Here is a 20578-nt window from a genome sequence, read left to right as displayed (position 1 = left end):
ATATAGTCTTAACTATCACTATGGGATGATACACAAACATCAATGGAACAAAATAGGAACCCAAAATGCCCAACAGATTTTGACAGAGAGCAAAGCAATTTATTGGAAGATGGATAGCCCCTTTAACAGATAATATTAGAGCAGCTGAGCATTCACAGATGAAAATAAAAAAGAATCTGACCAAAGTCTCGTATCTTATACAAAAATTAACTCCAAATGGATCACAGACTTAAATGTAAAACATAAAACTTAAAAATGTAAAACTAGAAGAAAAAAAAAAACATAGGAGAAAAATCTTTGGAATCTCATGCTAGATAAAGAGTTCTTAGACTTGAAACCAAGAGCCTGAACCTTAGAGTGAAAACTTGACATATTGGAGTTTACCAAAATTACAGAAGTTACAGATTTAGAGAAAATATTCACAAACTACCTATCTGCCTGAAGGTTAGTATCTGGAATAGATAAAGAAATAACTGTTCAACAGTAAGAAAACAATCCAAATAGAAAATGGGCAAAAGACAAGGACAGACATTTCACCAGAGAGGACATACACATATATGCAAGTAAGCATATGAAACATGTCCAACATCATAAGCCACTGGGGAAATGTAATTTAAACCACAACAAGACACTACTACACACCTCTCAGAATAGTTAAATGAAAAATAGTGACAATTCTTAATGCTGGTGAGGGCGTAGAGAAACTGGATTACCAGTACATTGTTGATAGGAATGTAAAATGTTACACCCACTCTGAAAACCAGTTGGCAGTTTCTTATAAAATTAAACATGCAACTACCAACCATACAACCCAGAAACTGTACTCCCAGGCACTGATCCCAGAGAAATGATAACTTAAATATGCACACAAATCTGCATGTGACTGTTCATGTGCTCATGTGTGCATGGATTCCCAGAAGGTTCAGTGATAAAGAATCCGTTGCCAATGCAGGAGACGTGGGTTCAGTCCCTGGATCAAGAAGATCCTCTGGAGGAGGAAATGGCAACCCACTCCAGTATTCTTGCCTGGGCAATCCCATGGACAGAGGAGCCTGGCGGGCTACAGTCCACGGGGTCACAAGGAGTTGGACACGACTTAGCAGCTGAGCACACGAGCAATAGCCAGGTGCTCCTGAATAAGTGAGTGATTAAACAAGCTGCGGCACATCCACACCGCAGCATAGAGCTCACACACAGCCATCCGAGTGATGGGGAGAATTGTGCTCAGTGAAAAACAGTCAACCCAAAAGGGACATACTCTGTATATAACCTATATAACATGTGTATAATTTATATGCCATGATTGAAATGACAGAGAACAGATTAGTGATGGCCAGCATTTGGAGACAGGAGAGGAGGAGGTGTGGCTATAAAATGGCCAGATGAGGAATCTTCATGATGACAGCAACATTCTGTAATTTTTTTTTATCTCTATCAGCACCTCAGCTGATACATAATGAGATTATTATTGGCAGAAAATAATTTTAAAACGCCAAATCCCAGACCCAGTGCTATCAAACAACACACTAGGTAGGCAGTAGGTACACAGGATACCTCATTCTTAACAAGCTCTAAGAGACGTCTATGTACCTGAAATTGGAAAACCACTGCTATATACCCACCATGCGCCACATGTTCAGAATTCCTCACCAACACAAGTTCCCACTGACTAAATTACCGTCACATTCCAGTCGGCCTCCTGAGACCTGGCGTCTAAGACTGGAATGTGGGATTTCCCCAGGCCCGCTCACACACCCCTCAGCAGCTTGCGCGCCCTCTGTGCCCGCAGCGCGCCACTCCCACCGCCACGGTCTGAGGACTTTGCTACTATATTGTTCAGGAGACAATTTTATTTACATGGTATTGGAAGGAAGCCCGCCACACCGACTAAGCCTGTCCACGAACAGGAACACAAAAGCAGACTTAATCCTTTCTCTGAATACCAAGGATTTTCCCCCAGTTGGAAAAGTGTGTGCTTCATCCAAAAGACCACCAGGCTTTACCCTGCGCTAACAGCCAGCTTCCCAAACCTTGTCCTCAATTTCCACACAAATTAAATAAAAAACTGGTACAAATGTGAAACTTCTGTCAACTATGAAAGTGATGAAAGAACAAAAAAATATTTTAAATGATTAGAATTAAACATCATGATTGTATCAAGGGCAGAAAGATAGATGGAAATACTTTCAAATGATAAAATAATCTTGCACTTCATTTTTGAAAGCACTCAGATTCGAGTTCACAAAGACACAATTAGACATTTTAATTCAAACTGTCTCGCAAAGTACTTTTTTACTGTCTCTTAACCTGGCACTGTACATGTTTGGGGTGAATTATGAAGATAGTGCAGGTCGAGGACTTTAAACATTAGATGCAAAACATTCAGCACTTTGATTAGAAACTTAACACTAGTGTAGAATTTTACACAGTGAGACATGGGGGAAAAGATCTGGGGCAATTATCAGAATTTTTTTTCTTTTTGTGTATTACAAATATTTGTATTTAAGTATATTTAAATGTTTAGTCTATAGACCAACAACTAAATTCCTTTGGTGTCTGTGACAGGGTGAAACTGATATAAAATTAATATTCTGAACATGACATTTTGGCATCTACTTAGAGAAAGCCAAACTAAAGTAACTAGTGAGAGATCTCCATGCCTTTCCTCAAATGCTTTAAGCGACTACAAAACATAGCCCTGGAGTGAATACCTGGTGTGTTTTTCCCAAGCAATCCATGGTGGTGGTTTAGCTGCTAAATCGTACCTGATTCTTGCGACCCCATGGGCTGAAGCCTGCCAGGCTCCTCGGTCCATGGGATTGTCCAGGCAAGAATACTGGAGTGGGCTGCCATTTCCTTCTCCACGGGATCTTCCCGAGCCAGGAATCGAACCTGGGTCTCCTGCATTGCAGGCCCATTCATTCAATAAATATTTATAGTACCCAGCACTGTTCTAGGTATTGAAATAGAGTAGTAACCAAATAGATGAGCCTCTCTACCATACTGGGACTTAAAGACCAGTGATGGTAGCAAGCTTCCCCAGCATGTTCCCATGGTATCTCAAAACAACATATTCTTAACTTAAACCCCAGCTATGCCATTTAACAAGATGTGTGAACTTGGGAAAGTCATTACTTCTCCATACTTCAGTTTTAGGGAAAATAATATTTACCTCACTGTATAGTGGAGATTAGGTGAGGTAATATAGTGGAAGTACCTTAAAAGTCCCTGCCATTTTAAGGCTGCTGGATGCATGTTATTTAATTTTTGTATTAGCATGTTCTGGGGCTTCCCCCAGTGGCTCCGCGGTAAAGAATCTATCTGCAATGCAGGAGGCACAGGAGATGCGGTTTGATCCCTGGTTGGAGAAGGTTCCCTGGAGGAGGAAATGGCAACCCACTCCAGTATTCTTGCCTGGAAAATTCCATGGACAGAGGAGCCTGGCAGGCTACTGTCCATAGGGTCACAAAGAGTTAGATATGACTGAGAACGCATGCACGCATTAGCATGTTTTAAATGGAGAGCTTCTTTCAGAGAGATCGGGGGCCAATACAAATTGCCAATAATACATTGTTTTTTTACAGATGAGTGGCACAGCCTATTCTCATTGATGCCTCAAACATCCCAAGCACCTAAAAAGTGCCTCCTTCTAGTGAAATTTGCTTATCTATCAGGCATGAACTCCAAGGCTCTCATGATAATAGATCTGCCTCACTCCTAAAATTAGGCAATGCTTATTTTGCAAATACTGATGAGACGATCAAGGGCCAATGGGAGAGGCATGTTATTAGACAGCCCATCACATCAAGAAGTGAATTTTCATAAGGAATTCATTGTGGCTGTGCCTCCAGCTGGAGACAGTGATAGACAGATGGATGATCCAGGCATCCTACAACAGAGAAGAGCCATTCACTGGCTGTTAAAAGCTCTCAGACATCAGTAACACACTCCAGCGTCAAATAAAAGAAAACCAACTGTCAATAATCGTAATGAAATCCATTTCAGTTCCCTGCAGGCTTTGAACACTAGAGAGTCTGTACCTTTAGGCTTTGAGATTTTGAGACTTTCAAACCTTTCTCACCTGTTGTACTAGAATATCTCCAATTCGGTTGATGATGAAATTCCTGTCATTGCCAACACAGGATTCCTGCCTTCGCTCCTTCATACTATAGAAGAAATGCTTGTGGATTTCAAGTAACTCATCTAAACAGGGGAAGATTTTGTCCACAGTGCTGTGGTCCAGCTGCAGCTCCTCTTTCATCCCTTTCCTGAAGATCTCAGACATGATGAAAAGGGTCTGGATGTGATGCATTTCTGTCTGCATTAGCTCTGGAACAGGTGAGCAGAAACAAGGTTTAAAACAAGTATCCCTGGAGGTTAACTAGATTTACTGTGGTAATCATTTTGCAATATATATACAAATACCATTAAGTTGTCATGAAACTAACATAATGTCATATGTCAGTCAGACCTCAACTTTTTTCAAAAGTATCCCTATTGACCTACATTTGTAGCTTAACACTGTATATTACACAAATAAAAAAGAGGGAAGGTTTAGGAATAACAATACTCTTCTACGATTAAATCAGCATTGACTAAATCTTTAATGTAAGCTCAAAATTATTCTCTTCTTCCTGATATTATAAGAGGGTATATAAAAGTTAAGTCCAATATATACAGAATCCAATGTATCAAACTTTCATAATATAACCAGCTAACATCTTCAGGTACTTCAGCTGGGAACCAGGTTTTATTTTGTCCTGAATACTCCATAAAATATAACTTAGTTTACCTCTTTTTTTTTTTTTTTTTGCATTGAGTAGGAGCACAATTTGAAAAGACCCTGATGCTGGGAAAGATTGAAGGCAAGAGGAGAAGTGGACAACAGAGAATGAGATGGTTGGATGGCATCACTGACTCAATGGACCTGAGTTTGAGTAAACTCCAGAAGCTGGTGATGGACAGCGAGGCCTGGCGTGCTGCAGTCCATGGGGTAGCAAAGGGTCGGATAGGACTGAGTGACTGAACTGAACTGAGGAGCACAATTAGTTTGGTGAATTACATTGAATTAAACACAATAAAGTTCTTCAATGCATACAACAGTAGGTCCTTTCCATTACTGGATCTGTCTCCAAAGTTCTACTTTCTCCAAGAGAAACCAATGTGTTATGATCAAGGGACATCATCAAGAAAGTGAAAACAACAATCCATGTACAGGAGAAAATAACTGCAAATCATATATTTGATAAGGGACCCAAGTCCAGAATACATAAAGTACTCTTTTAACTCAACAATAAAAAAAAAACACAACAGTTCAAAATAGGCAAAAGATTTGAATAGAAGTTTGTCTAAAGAGATATACTAATAGCCAATGAGCAAACGAAAACACGAGCAACATCATTAGCCATCAGGGAAACATAAATCAAAACTACCATGAGATACCACATTACATATACTACAATAATTGTGATTTAAAGGATGAACAATAAAGAAGCCTTGGTAAGGATATGGAGAAATCAAAACCCTCATACATCACTGGTGTGAATGTAAAATGTTATAGCTGCTTTGGAAAACAGTTCTTCAAAAGGCTAAACATAAAGTTACCATGTGACCCCCAAATTGGCAACAACCCAAAACGACCATCAAGTCATGATCAGAAGAACAAAGTGTGGTATATCTATACAATTAACTATCACTCAACCACAAAAAGGAATAAAGTACTGAATTATATTATAGCATGGATGAACCTTGAAAACAGTGTAAGTGAAAGCAGCCAGGCCCCCAAACCTAAATATTGTACAATTTACACCACATGTCCAGAATAGACAAATTCATAGGGACAGAAAATAGATGAGTGGTTTCCAGGTGCTGGTGGGAGGGTGCAAAGGGGAATGGCTGCTCCTGGGCACAGGGTTTCTTTCTGGAGTACGGAACTGGTCTGGAATTAGACAGTGGTGGGTGGTTGCACAACTTTATAAATATATTAAAAGGTTACAAATATACTATAATATAGATTTGTACACTGTAAAGGGGTGAGGTTTTTTTTTTTTTTTAGGGGTGAGTTTTAGATCTCAATTTTTGTGATATTTCAATTTTAAAAATACACCATGAGAGAATAATTCACCATTACTAAGAGCATCAGAAGTCCTGGTTCTAGATTAATGAGTATTTCCAAACCTACATACAGGTTTTAAAAAAGAATACAAAATATCAGCCATGGAGGGAAACAAATCGAAATGTGGCTTTGTTTATTATTTTATCATAAACAAAACTCTCTTTAATTGTGAACCCACTAATTTATTATTATTATTATTGTATCCTACCACATTTGTAACACCTACTCTGTACTAAGTATCTACCATGTCGCTTCATTTAATCCATTAATCCATTATGACCCCAAATATAAGAATGATTTTCTTATCTTTAAAAGCCAATGAAGAAAAGAGGGTAAATGATTTTCCCTGAAACAAAAGACTTTTTGGCCCAAAGGCCCATGCTCTGAACCACACTACATGATAATTCACCCCACATAGGTTAGACTATTTTTAATAATACATGAAATCAAGAAATAAAAGAAGAAAATTACAATATAACAAATTGCATGGGAAGTACTAAAGGGGGCAGCACCACCCTTTCCAAAGAAATTCCCTCCTACACAGCTCGAGACTGATTTCACAGCATGTACAGACAGCGGCTCATCTGACCTGCATAACCGCCTCACACAGGGGAGAAGGGGCCTGGTCACCACTGGACTTCGTGGTGCTTTGCACACACAGGATTAGTGAAAACTAAGCGCTAGGCTCATATTTAAAGTTAAGGTGTCTTCCTGGAACCACTTTTCAGCATCTACTTTGTACTTGAAAATTTTTTAAACTTCATTTTTTCCTAACTACTCTATCATTTAACCTTCCCTAATTCAGATTGCCTTCACCCCAAACAGCATGAAGTCATAAAACCTCCCACAACTGAACCCCATACTCAGCACTGCCACTCACAGTCACACGTGATACTAGTCCAAGTGCTGCCAGTCCCACTGCATCTCCATGAGTGACAGTCCCTGGTGTGTGCAGGCAAACTACAAGGCTGTATATTCAGGGGCCTTGACTGCCCCACCTTAAAATATGTTAGCATTCACTGTGATTCTTGTAACAGAAGAGGTAAACGAGTAGAGACCAGGCCTAAGTCAACTTGAAAAGGATAGAAGAAATCAAATCTGCTTTGTACCAAGCATGTACAGTGCCTCCTTTAAGCCTCACAACATTTTGATCCTGAGCCTCATTATCCCCATTTTACAAAATGATTTTGAGTTTCAGGTGAGTTAATATTATATCTGAGACTAAGTGACTAGGAAATGGTAGAACCAGAATTTGAACTCCAGCTTGAATCCATGCTCCCTTCTCTGCACCACACTGCCGCAGCCCAGAGACCATGTTTGCAGTGCTTACCAAAAATGACATCCTGTCTTTGGATGACATCCTTCTCCTGCCGACTACAAAATGAAGGGTCCACCACCAGACTCCAAGATTCCGCTTCAAACTCCTGGGCATCACTGCTGAGGTCACTCCACAGACATGAATCCACGACATCTAACATCCGTTAAGAAAAGAAAAACTAAAGTGGGTGAACACGTATATCACAAACAGACCTTCACAAGGGCCTGTGTTTATGGATTCATCACCCTGAAGAAACTTGTTATGAACATAGAAACAATGAAGCCAAAATACTGTGATACAGAACTGAAACAACGGAAACCAACAAGCTAGTGAAAGGGTTCAGATTGCTCATGAAAAGCAGAGCAGAATCAGGTATTAACAGTGACTGTGCACACACACACACACACACACACACACACATGAAGATTCTTCCGTTTGTTTGGCTTGTTCTATTTTAGTTTTATTTTTGGTAAACTGCAGAGTCCACAATGTGCTCACACAATTTTGAAGTCACTGATTTCTTTGCCCCACGTTACTCTGCACTGAATCTTGTGCTTGTCCACTTGGTTTGCTCTTTACTTGCCTTGCTGTCCTCAATACAAACACGAAGCAGGGTACGAGGCCTTGAGTCACATGTGAGTGCAGATTTTTCTGACAGAATCTGACAACACACACATACCCCCTTCAGGAAAACATTTGTCCAAACAGCACCCCTTAGAGAGAATCTAGCTCAGAGAAGTATAGACGTGATGACAATGGATTTAAAATAAGCAGATATATGGGGAAGAGTCTACTCCTTTCTCTCATCATTCCTCTCCCCTCATTTGGTTTTCCTCTGCCTATTAATACAGGTTGGATACAGCAAGCAATTCCCCAGACTGTCCTCTCCAAAAACATGTTTTTTAAAAATGCTTTTATTCCCCCAGAAGTAGGAGGCAACACAAGGGGATAAATATCTTAGAGATCCAGACAAGTCCAGTCTTAAGTAACTGAAATTATATATATATATACATATATATATATATATATATTTTAAAGTATGATCCTATTCCAATTCATCAACAGCTGTAAAAAAAATTTAAAAAACCAGCAAGCACACATTTCCTTCTCTTCATGTTTATGACACATTCTTTGGGGACTATGTCCCCTTAAAAAATACATCATGTCCCCTTGGTCACTATCTGGGAGTGTCCTCTGGGGCTCAGTGTTGTTTTTATCAGAAGAACCTGCACCAAAGAGACACCATGGAACAGAATCCTCTTAAACAGAATAAAAGAAAAATGCTTCCATCTTACGTCCTTCAGAAAACATCCCTTTCAGCAAACGCTCACAGAAACCCATGTCAGTGCAAGGCTGTCTTCTCCTCACCTTCCGTTAAGAAGGAGTCCGTGGAGGGGGACGAGCCCATGGGCTGGAACAGCTCGTCAGAGTGAGACCTGCTTCTCCAGGCGCTGCCGTCATTCTCGGAGTCCAAGGATGCCCCCGGCCTCCTGAAGCTGGAGGGGCAGGGAGGACAGTCAGCCGGGGCTGCCACGCTGGGACAGCAAGGCGTCACGCCCCAGCGAGCCTTACCTTTCCACGGTGGGGCCCGGGACGCTTCTGGACAAGGGATGCACTTGCCCGGCCACTTCCTTCCTCCCCGTTGGCAAGCCGATAGGCATGGAGGAGGAAGGGTGCAAGGAGAGCCCAGGCGATGGGACGTCTCGAAACGAAGAATCTGGAAATCAGAACAGACGCTTCATGATGTTTCCAAAGCGGGCAACGAGTAAGGGTAGTCGCTTAAAAGCCAGAAAGCTGAACACTCCAATGGCGGCTTCTAACGCGTTACAAGCCCAGCCTTGAAGCCAGTTTCCTGGCCACATCCCAACACCTGCTTCAAACGTCCCTTCCAGCTCACACTCTCCTGGAACCAGGCTGCAGGCCTGCTTCAGCATATCCACGTGTGGAAACTGGGGGCGGCTGGGACTACACAAACAAACAAGAAGATGGAATGGGGAAACACTGGGACGGCTTGCCCATAAAATGCTGCTTGTACGCCTCAGAGCCAGCTGTAAACAGACACAAGGTGCTATTAGCTACTACTAGAATGCACATCGTGTATGTAAACAGGCAGACACACACACGCATACAGCATGGCAATGGCTTGGGACGATGCAGGGGACTCTGTTCTTTATGCCGTAAGAATGTCAGGCAGATGAAACCTGCAAGCCAAGCTGGGCTCCTCTCTCACACAGAAAAAATGAAATGATGCTTCAGTACCTTTCCAGTCAGTTTAAAATGTTATGGGCATCTACATATTTGCATTTGATGTGTATTAAAAGTGACTCTCCGAAAATATTTCAATCCTGTATGATCGCTTAGCACACACCTTTCTCAAGTAAAGGGGGAAAAAGACTTATATGGAAACCTAAGACATTACAAAGGATTCTACACATGTATGATTTAATTTTATTCTCACGACTCCTAAGTTAAGAGAAGGAACAGATGGTATTCTATCAAGTCTAAAATGCTTTTTAATTATTTTCATGCTTAACCCTATGAATTTGAGGAGTGTCTTCCAGCTGAGGTCAAAGGGACTTCTGGTGAAGAAGCAGGGCTGTGACCAATGTCGCACTTGCCTGCACTAGTTTTCCCTCGTGTAACATCACATGCAATCACACGTTGCCATCAATTTGCATACTTCGCTAACAACCCTGATTCAAATGGCTTTTAAAACACTGATCACACTGTTGTAGCAGTGAAGTGAAAAGTGACCACAAACGTAAAGTGCCTGCCACAGGGCAAGCTATGTAATATGTGAAGAAACTGTGAGATCTCTCACATCAAGTCAAAGGATTTTCAAACTTAGGACGATGGTCTGTCTGGTTCTTGCATGCAATGTAAAGACTTTCAAAGGCTGACAATTACTCCCATTTCAACCATGTATAATTCACAAAAAAACAGAATCACTGAGTTTAACCACATGCAAACAAAACACAGGTATACCCTGAAATTTCAACTGTCATTCTAATGGAGCTGATGCAATCACAGCCTCAGGCTGGCTACTAAAAAGTACCAGGTTGCTCTGATAATGAATAACAGAGACTGATAAGAATCTATAAATTCTCAACTTGAGGACTTTATCCTAATCTTGTGATTCTTAAGAAGCATGTATTAGGTATTGGTCAAGATAAATATGTGCTACTGCTAGGAAAACATAAAATTATGTACATTTAATGTAGTGTTTGGGCTTCCCTGGTAGCTCAGCTGGTAAAGAACCCACCTGCAAGGCAGGAGGCCCTGGTTCGATTTCTGGGTTGGGAAGATCCACTGGAGAGGCTACCCACTCCAGTATTCTTGGATTTCCCTGGTGGCTCAGCTAATAGAGAATCTGCCCGCAATGTGGGAGACCTGGGTTCAATCCCTGGGTTGAGAATATCGCCTGGAGAAGGGAACGGCTACCCACTCCAGTATTCTGGCTTGGAGAATTCCATGGACATGGGGTTGCAAAGAGTCAGACGCAACTAAACAACTTTCACTTCACTTCACTTCAATATGGTGTTTATCTTTTCCCCCAAGAGCTGTTATCAATAGTGCCTATAACACTAATTTGCATCTTAAAATTGAGGCAACATCATAATACCACCTCCATTCAGCCTTCCCTAATATAAAAGATCATATAGTATATGTAGCACAAAAGCTACTAAGTTTCCAGAGCTTCTGCCATTCTTGCCTTCTTTGTCAAGAAAAATTATGCCAATTATGCCCAGCATGAGGCTTCCCTGGTGGCTCAGAATAAAGAACCTACCTGCCAATGCAGGAGACTCAAGTTCAATCCCTGTGTTGGGAAGATCCCCTGGAGAAGGAAATGGCAACCTACTCCAGTATTCTTGCCTGGGAAATCCCATGGACAGAGGATCCTATCAGGCTACCTTCCACGGGGTCACAAGAGAATCGGACACAACTTAGTGACTAAACGACAACATGCCCAGCATATGCTATGAAAGAAGGAATAATTGGGCAAATGCGAGAACTGAAAGAGGGGGAAAATGTGTGTTATGTATGAAATGGAAAAAAGTTCTTGCCATTTTTCATATCACTTACTTCCAAGGATGGTCTGTGGTTTGTTCTTATTATATTTCTCTTGGAATTTCTGTAAAGAACATTAGAAACACAAAAAGAAAGATCAAAGCACCACTCGATTACAAGAAGGTCCACTGTTAACAGAACAGGCTTCTTATCTTTGCCATTTTCATGTTATTTTATTTCAAACAAAGAGGAATTCAAAGCAAAAGACATAAAACACAACAAAGAGAAAAGTGTTATGACAATGAGATGTGCACATTGCAAGGGAAGTGGGCCTCAAGAACAGGTCTCAGCAAGAGCCCAGCTTTAGTAAAAGCCTGAGGGAACCAAAAATCTCCAGCTCCTGTGTTCCAACCTAGGCTCAGAGAGGAGCTCATAGCAGCGCTCTCTCTCCGGGTTGTTCTTTCTGTTCCTGGCTATTCTTCCCACCTACAGGACACAAGGACCTTGAGCACTGAAATGTTACCCTCAACTTTGTGACCTGATACAATGTGTGTTTCAAATAACACAGAGGTGGAGACGCACGTTTCCCTGTAAAGGGTCCTTGTGCTCACTCGTGTGAGCATTTCTGCCTGGGTTTCCAGTGGGAGACAAAGGAACATGATGATAAACCCCTCTATCTACTCAAGCCCAAGCCCAGACACTGAGAAAGTTCCTCAATGTTTGGTCCAGCACACCTCACAGCATGGTTTGGGGACCAGCAGCATCACCTGGAAACACATCCAAAATTCAAATTCTCAGAACCCCCACCCAGACCTCCTGCATCAGGAATTCTGGGAGCGGGGCCCAGAAATCTGTGTTTTAACAGGTCCTCCAGGTGACTGATGTTGGCTGGCATTTGAGAATTATTGCTCTAAACTTCATTTCCATACTCGCGTGGTTTGCAATGGTAAACCAAGTAGGTCCTGACAGAAAGTCTAACCCACCCATATCATGTAATAAAAACAGAACGTTCCCTCTGCTTCTACAAGTGCATAGTTAAGTGAATAAGTATACACTTTGAGCATGTGTTGTTTTATCACTACAATGACCACTTTAAAAATAAATTGAGACAGTAATAGTTAGTAGATCTAAAAACATAAACAGGTAACATTGAAGCAGTGAGCTACATACAAGCATGTGATATCCATACATGACTGAGACGTTACCTTGGTACACGGAGGGGCAGCATCTTTACAGACTTTATGTACATTTCCATTACAGTCTGGAACAAAAGGAAAAGAGAGAAAAGTTTCCATCTTCCTTAAATTAATCTGCAAAGTGAAATGCATGAGACTACATCATGCCTTTAAGGATCATTATAAAAATAACAATCCTTGGACATCAAGGAGATGAAGCCAGTCAATCCTAAAGAAAATCAGCTCTGAATATTCACTGGAAGGACTGATACTGAAGCTGAAACTCCAATACTCTGGCCACCTGATATAAAGAGCCAATCCATTGGAAAAGACCCTGATGCTGGGAAAGACTGAGGGCAGGAGGAGAAGGGGACGACAGAGGATGAGAAGGTTAGATGGCATCACCGACTCGATGGACATGAGTTTGAGCAAGCTCTAGGAGATAGAAAAGGACAGGGAAGCCTGGTGTGCTGCAGTCCATGGGATCACAAAGAGTCGGACATGACTTAGCGACTGAACAACAACAATAAAAATAACATGTAAACATTAAAACTATTTAGAAAACTTAAAAAAGAAAGAAAGAAAATGTTTAAATCACATTATTGTCCCACCACTGGAGCAGAACACACTGTTGATATTTTAATTTCCTTGGAGATATTTTCCCCCTTCTGTATAGGGTCTTACTGATTACGACAGCGGAAATTATGCATGACACACACTTTTGCTTCTGCCTGAGAACTCATGTAGTACTCTGCACCCTTTATTAATCAGGGACTTCTTACATCTGGCAACTGCCCGCTTACACACTGGGGAAAATGCCTTTGAGGATGGAAAGAAAGGAAAACGTACAACAATGCTAGAAAAAAAATGTACTGTCAGGCTCTGAGAGAATTCCTACTAATTAGAGGAAACCAAATTAAAAGAGAACAGTTAGCAGCTTGCCTAAGTTTTATTTCATGAAACAATGTGGCCTCATCTTGCTGAAAGAAGGACGGGACTACCTCCTGCCCACAGGCGAGGCTCAGACCTCCCTGCTTGGGGACAGCTTCCTGTCAGACTGATGTCTTCCTGCCCTCTTCCCCCTCCCACTCCGCCTGCCCCACTAAGACGCCCTCATCCTCTCCACTCCCATCCCTACATGCTGTGTGTAGACGGAGGAGCCTGTGGTTTATCAGAAACTTCACGAGCAAAATCCTTCTGTAAGGGGGGGAGTTCTCACTGAATTCTGTCCAAGCCACACTGGACAGCAGCTGTGGCCTGTGGGAACTGAGCAGGCACCTCGCCCACAGTCCTCCTCCCCGCAGGTCTTCAGAGGCATCCAGTCAACGCCTCAGTGGCCAAGGAGCAGAAGCCAGGCTGTCCACGTCCTGGTCCTGCAGGCAAACGCTGAAGTGGGACAGCTTCCTCCTCACCCCAGGACAAGACAATGAGGCAGGAAGAAGTGGAGGCTAGGAGAGACCACCAAGCCAGGTCATACTGAAAATTCACAGCAAGAGGGAGCCACCCAATAGGCCAAAATCCAGAAAAAAGAAGAAACATTTAGATATGTGAAATGTGCCCTCCCTGAGATACACAGAACAGACCAAAGGCCATGTAGGGAGTACAGGATGTGACCACAGGCCAACAGGATGACAGGCAAATGGAGCTTTGAGGGACAAGAAAGCACTTCAAGGAAGAAAAAGAGCAAGAGTGGAACTGAAGCTAAATTGAGAAGAATCGACATGACACAGTATCAAAGCAGTACTACAAAATTAAACTTGAAAGATTCTCCCCAGAACGTGGAGAAAATACAGCATATAATTATCAAACAAAAGATGTCATACAAAGATGACAGATAACAGATCACATTTCTCCAAGGAAGAAATCAAAAAGGTGAGACCAAAAGTGACAACTGACAGCTACAACTGACAAAAACTTTTATAAGGCCTAAAAAGAACCAAAAAAAGGCAAATTAAAAAGTCTTACTGTTTTCTAGGAAAAAACCATTAAATGCCACCTATTCTAACAGACACATTCTGACAATATCTGTATGATTAAAAAATTAAAAGCCCTCTTAAAAAATTAAAAGTTCTCAGTATAGTACTAACTGCCTAGATATAAGGGACCAGTATTGGTAGAATCTTCAGCGGAAAAGGTTTGGTTGACGAATTTATTCAGTCAGATAAAACTGGCTACTGTGTGAAACAAAGATACACAAGATTTCAGAAAACAGGTTATTCCAGTAAACTTCTTGGGGAAAAAATTACCTGAAATCCTATTGCCTATTAAAAATAGAATGAAAATTAAGAGTCAAGAATGGATCAGCTTTACTGAAGGAAAAATACAGCAAAAATGAGTACTTAAACCAAACTAAAGTACTGCATCTTAAAAGTTACTGTAAGTAGAGACACAGAACTGAGTACAAATAGCAAATTATTATTGGAATATCAAATTATTCCTGAAAGATGAAACATACATTATAAAAATAATAATAATTAATTCAGTATACTCATAGAGGCTGGGGTGGGGGAGAATAACTATAAGAGAAATAAGAGTATTAAATTATAAGCCTTCTACATCTCCTTATTATTACTTATCATCAGTAAATATTAAAAGAGTCTACCTTGCCAAGTCGTTGGAGAAGATAAAAGCCAATAATATATGGTCAAAACCAGACATCAAGGAAAACAGCGAAGAACTATGAAAGAATGGATGGTTGTAAAATTAAATGTAAATAAGGAAAAAATACTTAATATAAAACAAGTTCTCTCAGTTACATTACAATTACCTATAGCTAAATTAAAAACACACCTCAAATTAAAAACACAGAAATAGTTAAGACGAATACAAACAAAAAGGAAGTCAATAAGAATATCAATTTTAGACAATGTAAAATTCTTATAAAAGGCATTTAAGTGCATTAGGGTAATTTTAAGTTTATGAAAGCTAAATTTGCAGTGAAGCTATGATTAGTAAAACTTCTGTGCATCAAATCATGTAACATCAAAATGTAAGTAGTGAAGTCTATTTATAAACAAGGAGAATTTTATAGAAATATTTGTGGAAAACTAGCAAGTCAGGCTTTAATAAAGAATACAGACACCACAAGATTTTGAATGTTTATATTATTTGTCTATATCATATTGTGTTTTTAAGATTATACATAGTAATAATCACAGGCAGAACCGAATACACATCTGAAGAACCTCGGCTTAGTCCAGTAAACCAAAAAAAAAAAACACAAAAGTCTTCAAGTGTACACGTGTGGATGAAAGCAGCACTTCATGAAGATGAAGATGGTGAGAAAGTAACTGGAAAGAGGGGAAGCTAGCACAGTTTGCTCTGAACAGTCCAGAAGTGCTGATGAGAAGCTACCAGAGCAGGAACCGTGAGAAAGGAGATGAAAGAGGGACTGCACAGACCAGGATGCCAGAAAGAAGAGAAGCTGAGACGAACATGCCCATGTTTCCAGCTGGCATCACAAACCCAGCAGGAAGAACTGCCTTCTGCAGGTGGACGGTCAGGTCGGTTTCAGACACCTTAGTCTGGGAGACAATCTCTGCACGCTGATGCCCACAGACGGGGTGTGATGGGGACAGTATTGTTTTATATGGTGGCCCTGCCATAATGCTCAAACAGGGCCACAGGTTACTTGGGGGCTCAGCCACCCTAGGCAACCGGAAGTAGCAAGTGAGGTATAAAGATGTTCATCTGGGAAGAGCAGGTCTAAATACCATATTTTAGAACAAAAGACTGGGTGACTACACTTGGAAACAATAAAGAGAAAGGAACCAGTGCCTGAGAACCAAGTTTGGAGGGCACTCAAAGTCAGGGCAAAGGAGACCATTCAGGGGATAAACAGAAAGCAGTGTGCTCTGGAAAAGAGGAAATCTTTCTGCATGAAAGGACAACAGACGTGGAAACAGGAGAGAGGGCAGTGAGTCTGAGAACAGTAACGAGGCAAGATGCTCAGACCTGACTAGAAAGTGACTCCATGCTTCCATCCAGAAGACGACTTCTGTTAAGCAGTAGGGACAGAGGTCAAAATCAGATCATTAAGGAAGAAGTGGCAGGAATGGACACCGGAGCAGTGGGTGGAGGCCGCCCAACTTGAGGAGTTCATCTAAAAACCAGGGGAAGGCTTCCCTGGTGATCCAGCGGTTAAGAACCACCTGTCAGTGCAGGGGACATGGGTTTGATTCCTGGTTCGGGAAGATCCCACATGCTGTGGAGCAACTAAGTCTGTGGGTCACAACCACACAACCAGCGCTCTGGAGCCCGCAAGGCACAACTACTGAAGCCTGCTCACCCTAGAGCCCATGCTCAGCAACAAGAAAAGTCACCACAAAAAGCAGCCTGTGCACTGCAGTGAAGGGTAGCCTCCCACTCATCGCAACTAGAGAAAGCCCGCACCCAGCAATGAAGAGCCAGTGCAGCCAAAAATATGTAGATCAATAAATCTCAAATTTTTTTAATTAATAAAAAAAAAAGTGCAAGGACAAATAGGTCAGAGATATGGCTGGAGGTCAGATGAAGGGATCTGACCCTGTGAACAAGAAAGGAGTCACAACCTATGAAGCATGTGCCATCACGCCAGTAACCTGACTGCTGACATGCAAGTGCAGGGAAGTGAAGTCGCTCAGTCGTGTCCGACTCTTTGCGACCCCACGAGCTGTAGCCTACCAGGTTCCTCCATCCACGGGCTTTTCCAGGCAAGACTACTGGAGTGGGTTGCCATCTCCTTCTCCAGGAGATCTTCCCAACCCAGGGATTGAACCTAGGTCTCCCACATCATAGGTAGACGCTTTACCGTCTAAGCCACCAGGGAAGTCATGGAGGCAAGCCATTAACAATCCACAAACAATCCTTTTCACAACCTTCTAAAAATTTAGCAAAATAAATCACAGCTAGACTGCTTGATGCTATTTTTTAAATGAACAGATTTTATTTTTTAGAGTAGTTTTATTCTTTTTGCTTGATGCTACGTCAGGTCCCATAAAAGAAAGAAATCAAGTCCCCAGGGAAAGCAACATTCAAACATGCAATGAAACTGGCATATTAAAGACAATGTGTGAATGCATACAGTCACATTTTTAATCGTTTTCCGGGAATTTAATGAAGAATTTTATATATCATCTTCCCCTGCTCTTCACCTCCCTTTGTACTCCCATGCCACTTCCAAAATGTTCCCTGAATTCTGGTCACCAACAAATACCACAAAATGCATTTCATCTGCCTGGGCCTGAATTCTCTTGCACTGAGTTATTCTTTCATCCCACAAACATTTACTAAGCCCCTACTATGCACAAGCATTATTCCAGGCACTACAGACATAGCAGAGGACAAAATCAACAGACAAAAACCCACCCCTGGTAGAATTTATAATCTGGTGAAGGAGACGGATAATAAAATTGATACAGAGAACAGAGAGCAAGTTAGATGATGTTAAATGCTATAGTGGGATGAGAAAGAGGAAAGGGAGACAGGAAGTAAGCCAAGCAAAGGGTGGTCAGGAAAGGCCTAACTAAGGGGAGCTATCCGAGCAGACCTGAAGGAGGTGAGCGGGCGAACCACTCGGCTGACTGTGGCAAGACTGCTGCAGGCAGGGGGCTATGCGGGAGAGCCCACAGGCATGAGTGCGCCTGGAGCCTGGCCTGCTGGAAGATCAGCGAAGATGCCAGAGGGAACAAACCAGAGGTGTGGGGAGACCACGGGGGCCTTGGAGCCACTGTCAGGGCTCTGGCTGGCCTAGGGGATGACAGGAAGCCATCAAGAGGAGCTGGAACACAGGGATAAATGCCTTGACAAACGCACTCAGACTGAGGTTTTGGGAATCATACTTTTTGCAGTAAATGCACAAGGGAACCAGTTGCAAAGCCACTGAGATGGCAGCTTTAGACCAAGCTGCTAACAGTGGCAGGTGTGAGAAATGGTTGGCTCTAAATATTACTATATTTTGAAGCTAGAGCCAAGAGTAATGTTAAAGGCTTGGATGTGGGAATAATTCTGGCACAAGCATTTGGCTGGAAGGATGGGACTGCCATTAACTGAGAGGGTCAGCTTGCAGGCGGGCACAGAGGGGAGTGAGAGGAGCTCCATCGGGGCATGTAACACGTGTGACACTGTTTAGACTTCCAAGTGGGGATGTCAGTAGGCAGTGAGGCATGCAAGCCTGTTTTGGGAGAGACTACGGCTTCCCTGGTGGCTCAGAGGGTGAAGTGTCTGCCTGCAATGTGGGAGACCCAGGTTTGATCCCTGGGTCAGGAAGATCCCCTGGAGAAGGAAATGGCAACCCACTCCAGTATTCTCGCCTGGAAAATCCCATGGACGGAGGAGCCTGGTGGGCTACAGTTCACGGGGTCGCAAGGAGTCGGACACGACTGAGCAACTTTACATTTCACATCACATGTGGACAAAAAGTATGGAGTCAGCCACCACGGGTCATTGCTTGCTAATGAAACCACACGCAGACCCAAAAGCAGAAGTCTACGTGAACACGCTGGGCAACGGCACTACTCTCAGGATGTTCACTCTCGGGGGAGGCCAAGCATGAAGACGGCACACGTGGGGCCCAGGAACTTACTGGAACACTGGAATGACTCTTTCCCCAGGAGCGTTTTATCGCAAACCAAGCACTGCAGAACCCCAGAGAAAGTTCCAGGGACAAACTGATGTCGAGTCAGTTTCTCTTTGTCTTTGGCATCCTTGCCTTTTGTCTTCAGGTATGGCAGCAGCAGCAAAGTGGGGGAAAAAACAAGAAAAGAGAAATGCTCAGAGCCAGCCAACTTACAGAAGTCATACAAAGTCTTTACGTGTTCTATCAGGATAGAAGGGCCGCACATCGAGAGATACGATAATGCCAAAATGTAACATCTACCAGGATGAAGTGGTCCCTGTATTTCCAATGCCTTGGAAAATACCCCACAAGAAATACAGAGGTGTTTAAACACGCGTGTATAAAATCTATGGTAAGTGAATTTAAAGGGAAAGTGCAAACTATACTAATTGCTCAAAAACTGAGCCGTTCATGCTTTATAGATGGTAGGCATAAAACCTGAATTACCTTCGATTTATTCCGAGGACTAGTCATCCTGTTCATGAGGAAGCTAAAAGTTCGGCTCACTTTGTATTTTTCAGATTCTGATTTGGCAGGTATGATGTATTTATCCCATTCTTCTTCCTGAATTCTACAAAAAAGAACCTGTTATCACAGCTTATAAAACTTATCAGAGGGAGCAAAAAAAACCAGGAGTCACACATACATATGTGTGTGCATAGACAAATACACAGATGTATTTTACACATATATTTCTGTGTACATATACTATACATATATTTAAACATATATATCTTTTCAGCCTTTAATGGTAGTTCTAAAGATAAGAATAGAAACTATCAAAAATACATCTTATAGATGAATAGGTGAACAGGTATGTGATAAAGCCACTATCTCACAACGTTAACCATTACAGAATCTAGGTAGTGGAAATAGGTGTTCTAGTATAATTCTTTCAGCCTTTCTGAATACTTAAAAAATTTTATATTAAAATATTGGAGAAATAAAGGAAACCTTAGAATCACAGCTTTATTCTAAAAATGTTCATTTCCCTGTTTACCACGCTAATAGAATTTTTCTAGTACCCAGAAGCCAAATAACTAATGACATGAAACTGGGACTTTATTTATTTTTGGAACAGAGACAATACTCAGAAGACACACATTTCTTTGTCCATATAGCCTGAGAAACAGATCATCTGCCTCAGGGTTCCATCTCTCCCACTCAGTCAGGGTTTCTGCTACCTGAGATTCTCTCTGTTGGAAAGGACAGAAGACTACAGAAACTCCCTCAAAATAAGAGGCAAGCTGAAGGTAACTGTACCTAATCTTTGAACACACTGAATATCATTTATTTTCCACTAGCCCACAGAATCACTCTTTAGGAGGAAAAAAAGGGTCCCAGCTATGAAAATAAAATTCCCCTGG

At 41.8% G+C, this 20578-nt stretch overlaps 1 protein-coding gene across 8 annotated transcripts in view; it reads right to left on the bottom strand.

Annotated features, from left to right (window-relative positions):
• The window catches only part of ARHGEF28 (Rho guanine nucleotide exchange factor 28), a 319641-nt gene that overhangs the window by 66416 nt on the left and 232647 nt on the right, over window positions 1-20578 (bottom strand). For 7 of the 8 annotated variants that reach the window (XM_070476813.1, XM_070476812.1, XM_070476811.1 and 4 more), the window contains 8 exons: window positions 19659-19782; window positions 19179-19311; window positions 12647-12702; window positions 11517-11565; window positions 9006-9150; window positions 8802-8929; window positions 7446-7586; window positions 4082-4329 (listed from right to left, as the gene is read on the bottom strand). In XM_070476813.1, the coding sequence (XP_070332914.1) occupies window positions 4082-4329; window positions 7446-7586; window positions 8802-8929; window positions 9006-9150; window positions 11517-11565; window positions 12647-12702; window positions 19179-19311; window positions 19659-19782 (1024 nt within the window). The remainder of the gene's footprint in view (window positions 1-4081; window positions 4330-7445; window positions 7587-8801; window positions 8930-9005; window positions 9151-11516; window positions 11566-12646; window positions 12703-19178; window positions 19312-19658; window positions 19783-20578) is intronic. The other variant, XM_070476810.1, reaches the window with a different exon arrangement.

This window comes from Odocoileus virginianus, chromosome 14, assembly GCF_023699985.2.
Source record: "Odocoileus virginianus isolate 20LAN1187 ecotype Illinois chromosome 14, Ovbor_1.2, whole genome shotgun sequence".
Classification (NCBI taxonomy): domain Eukaryota; kingdom Metazoa; phylum Chordata; class Mammalia; order Artiodactyla; family Cervidae; genus Odocoileus; species Odocoileus virginianus.
The sequence above is the reverse complement of the archived record's forward strand: the minus strand, read 5'-3'. Positions and strand labels throughout refer to the sequence as shown.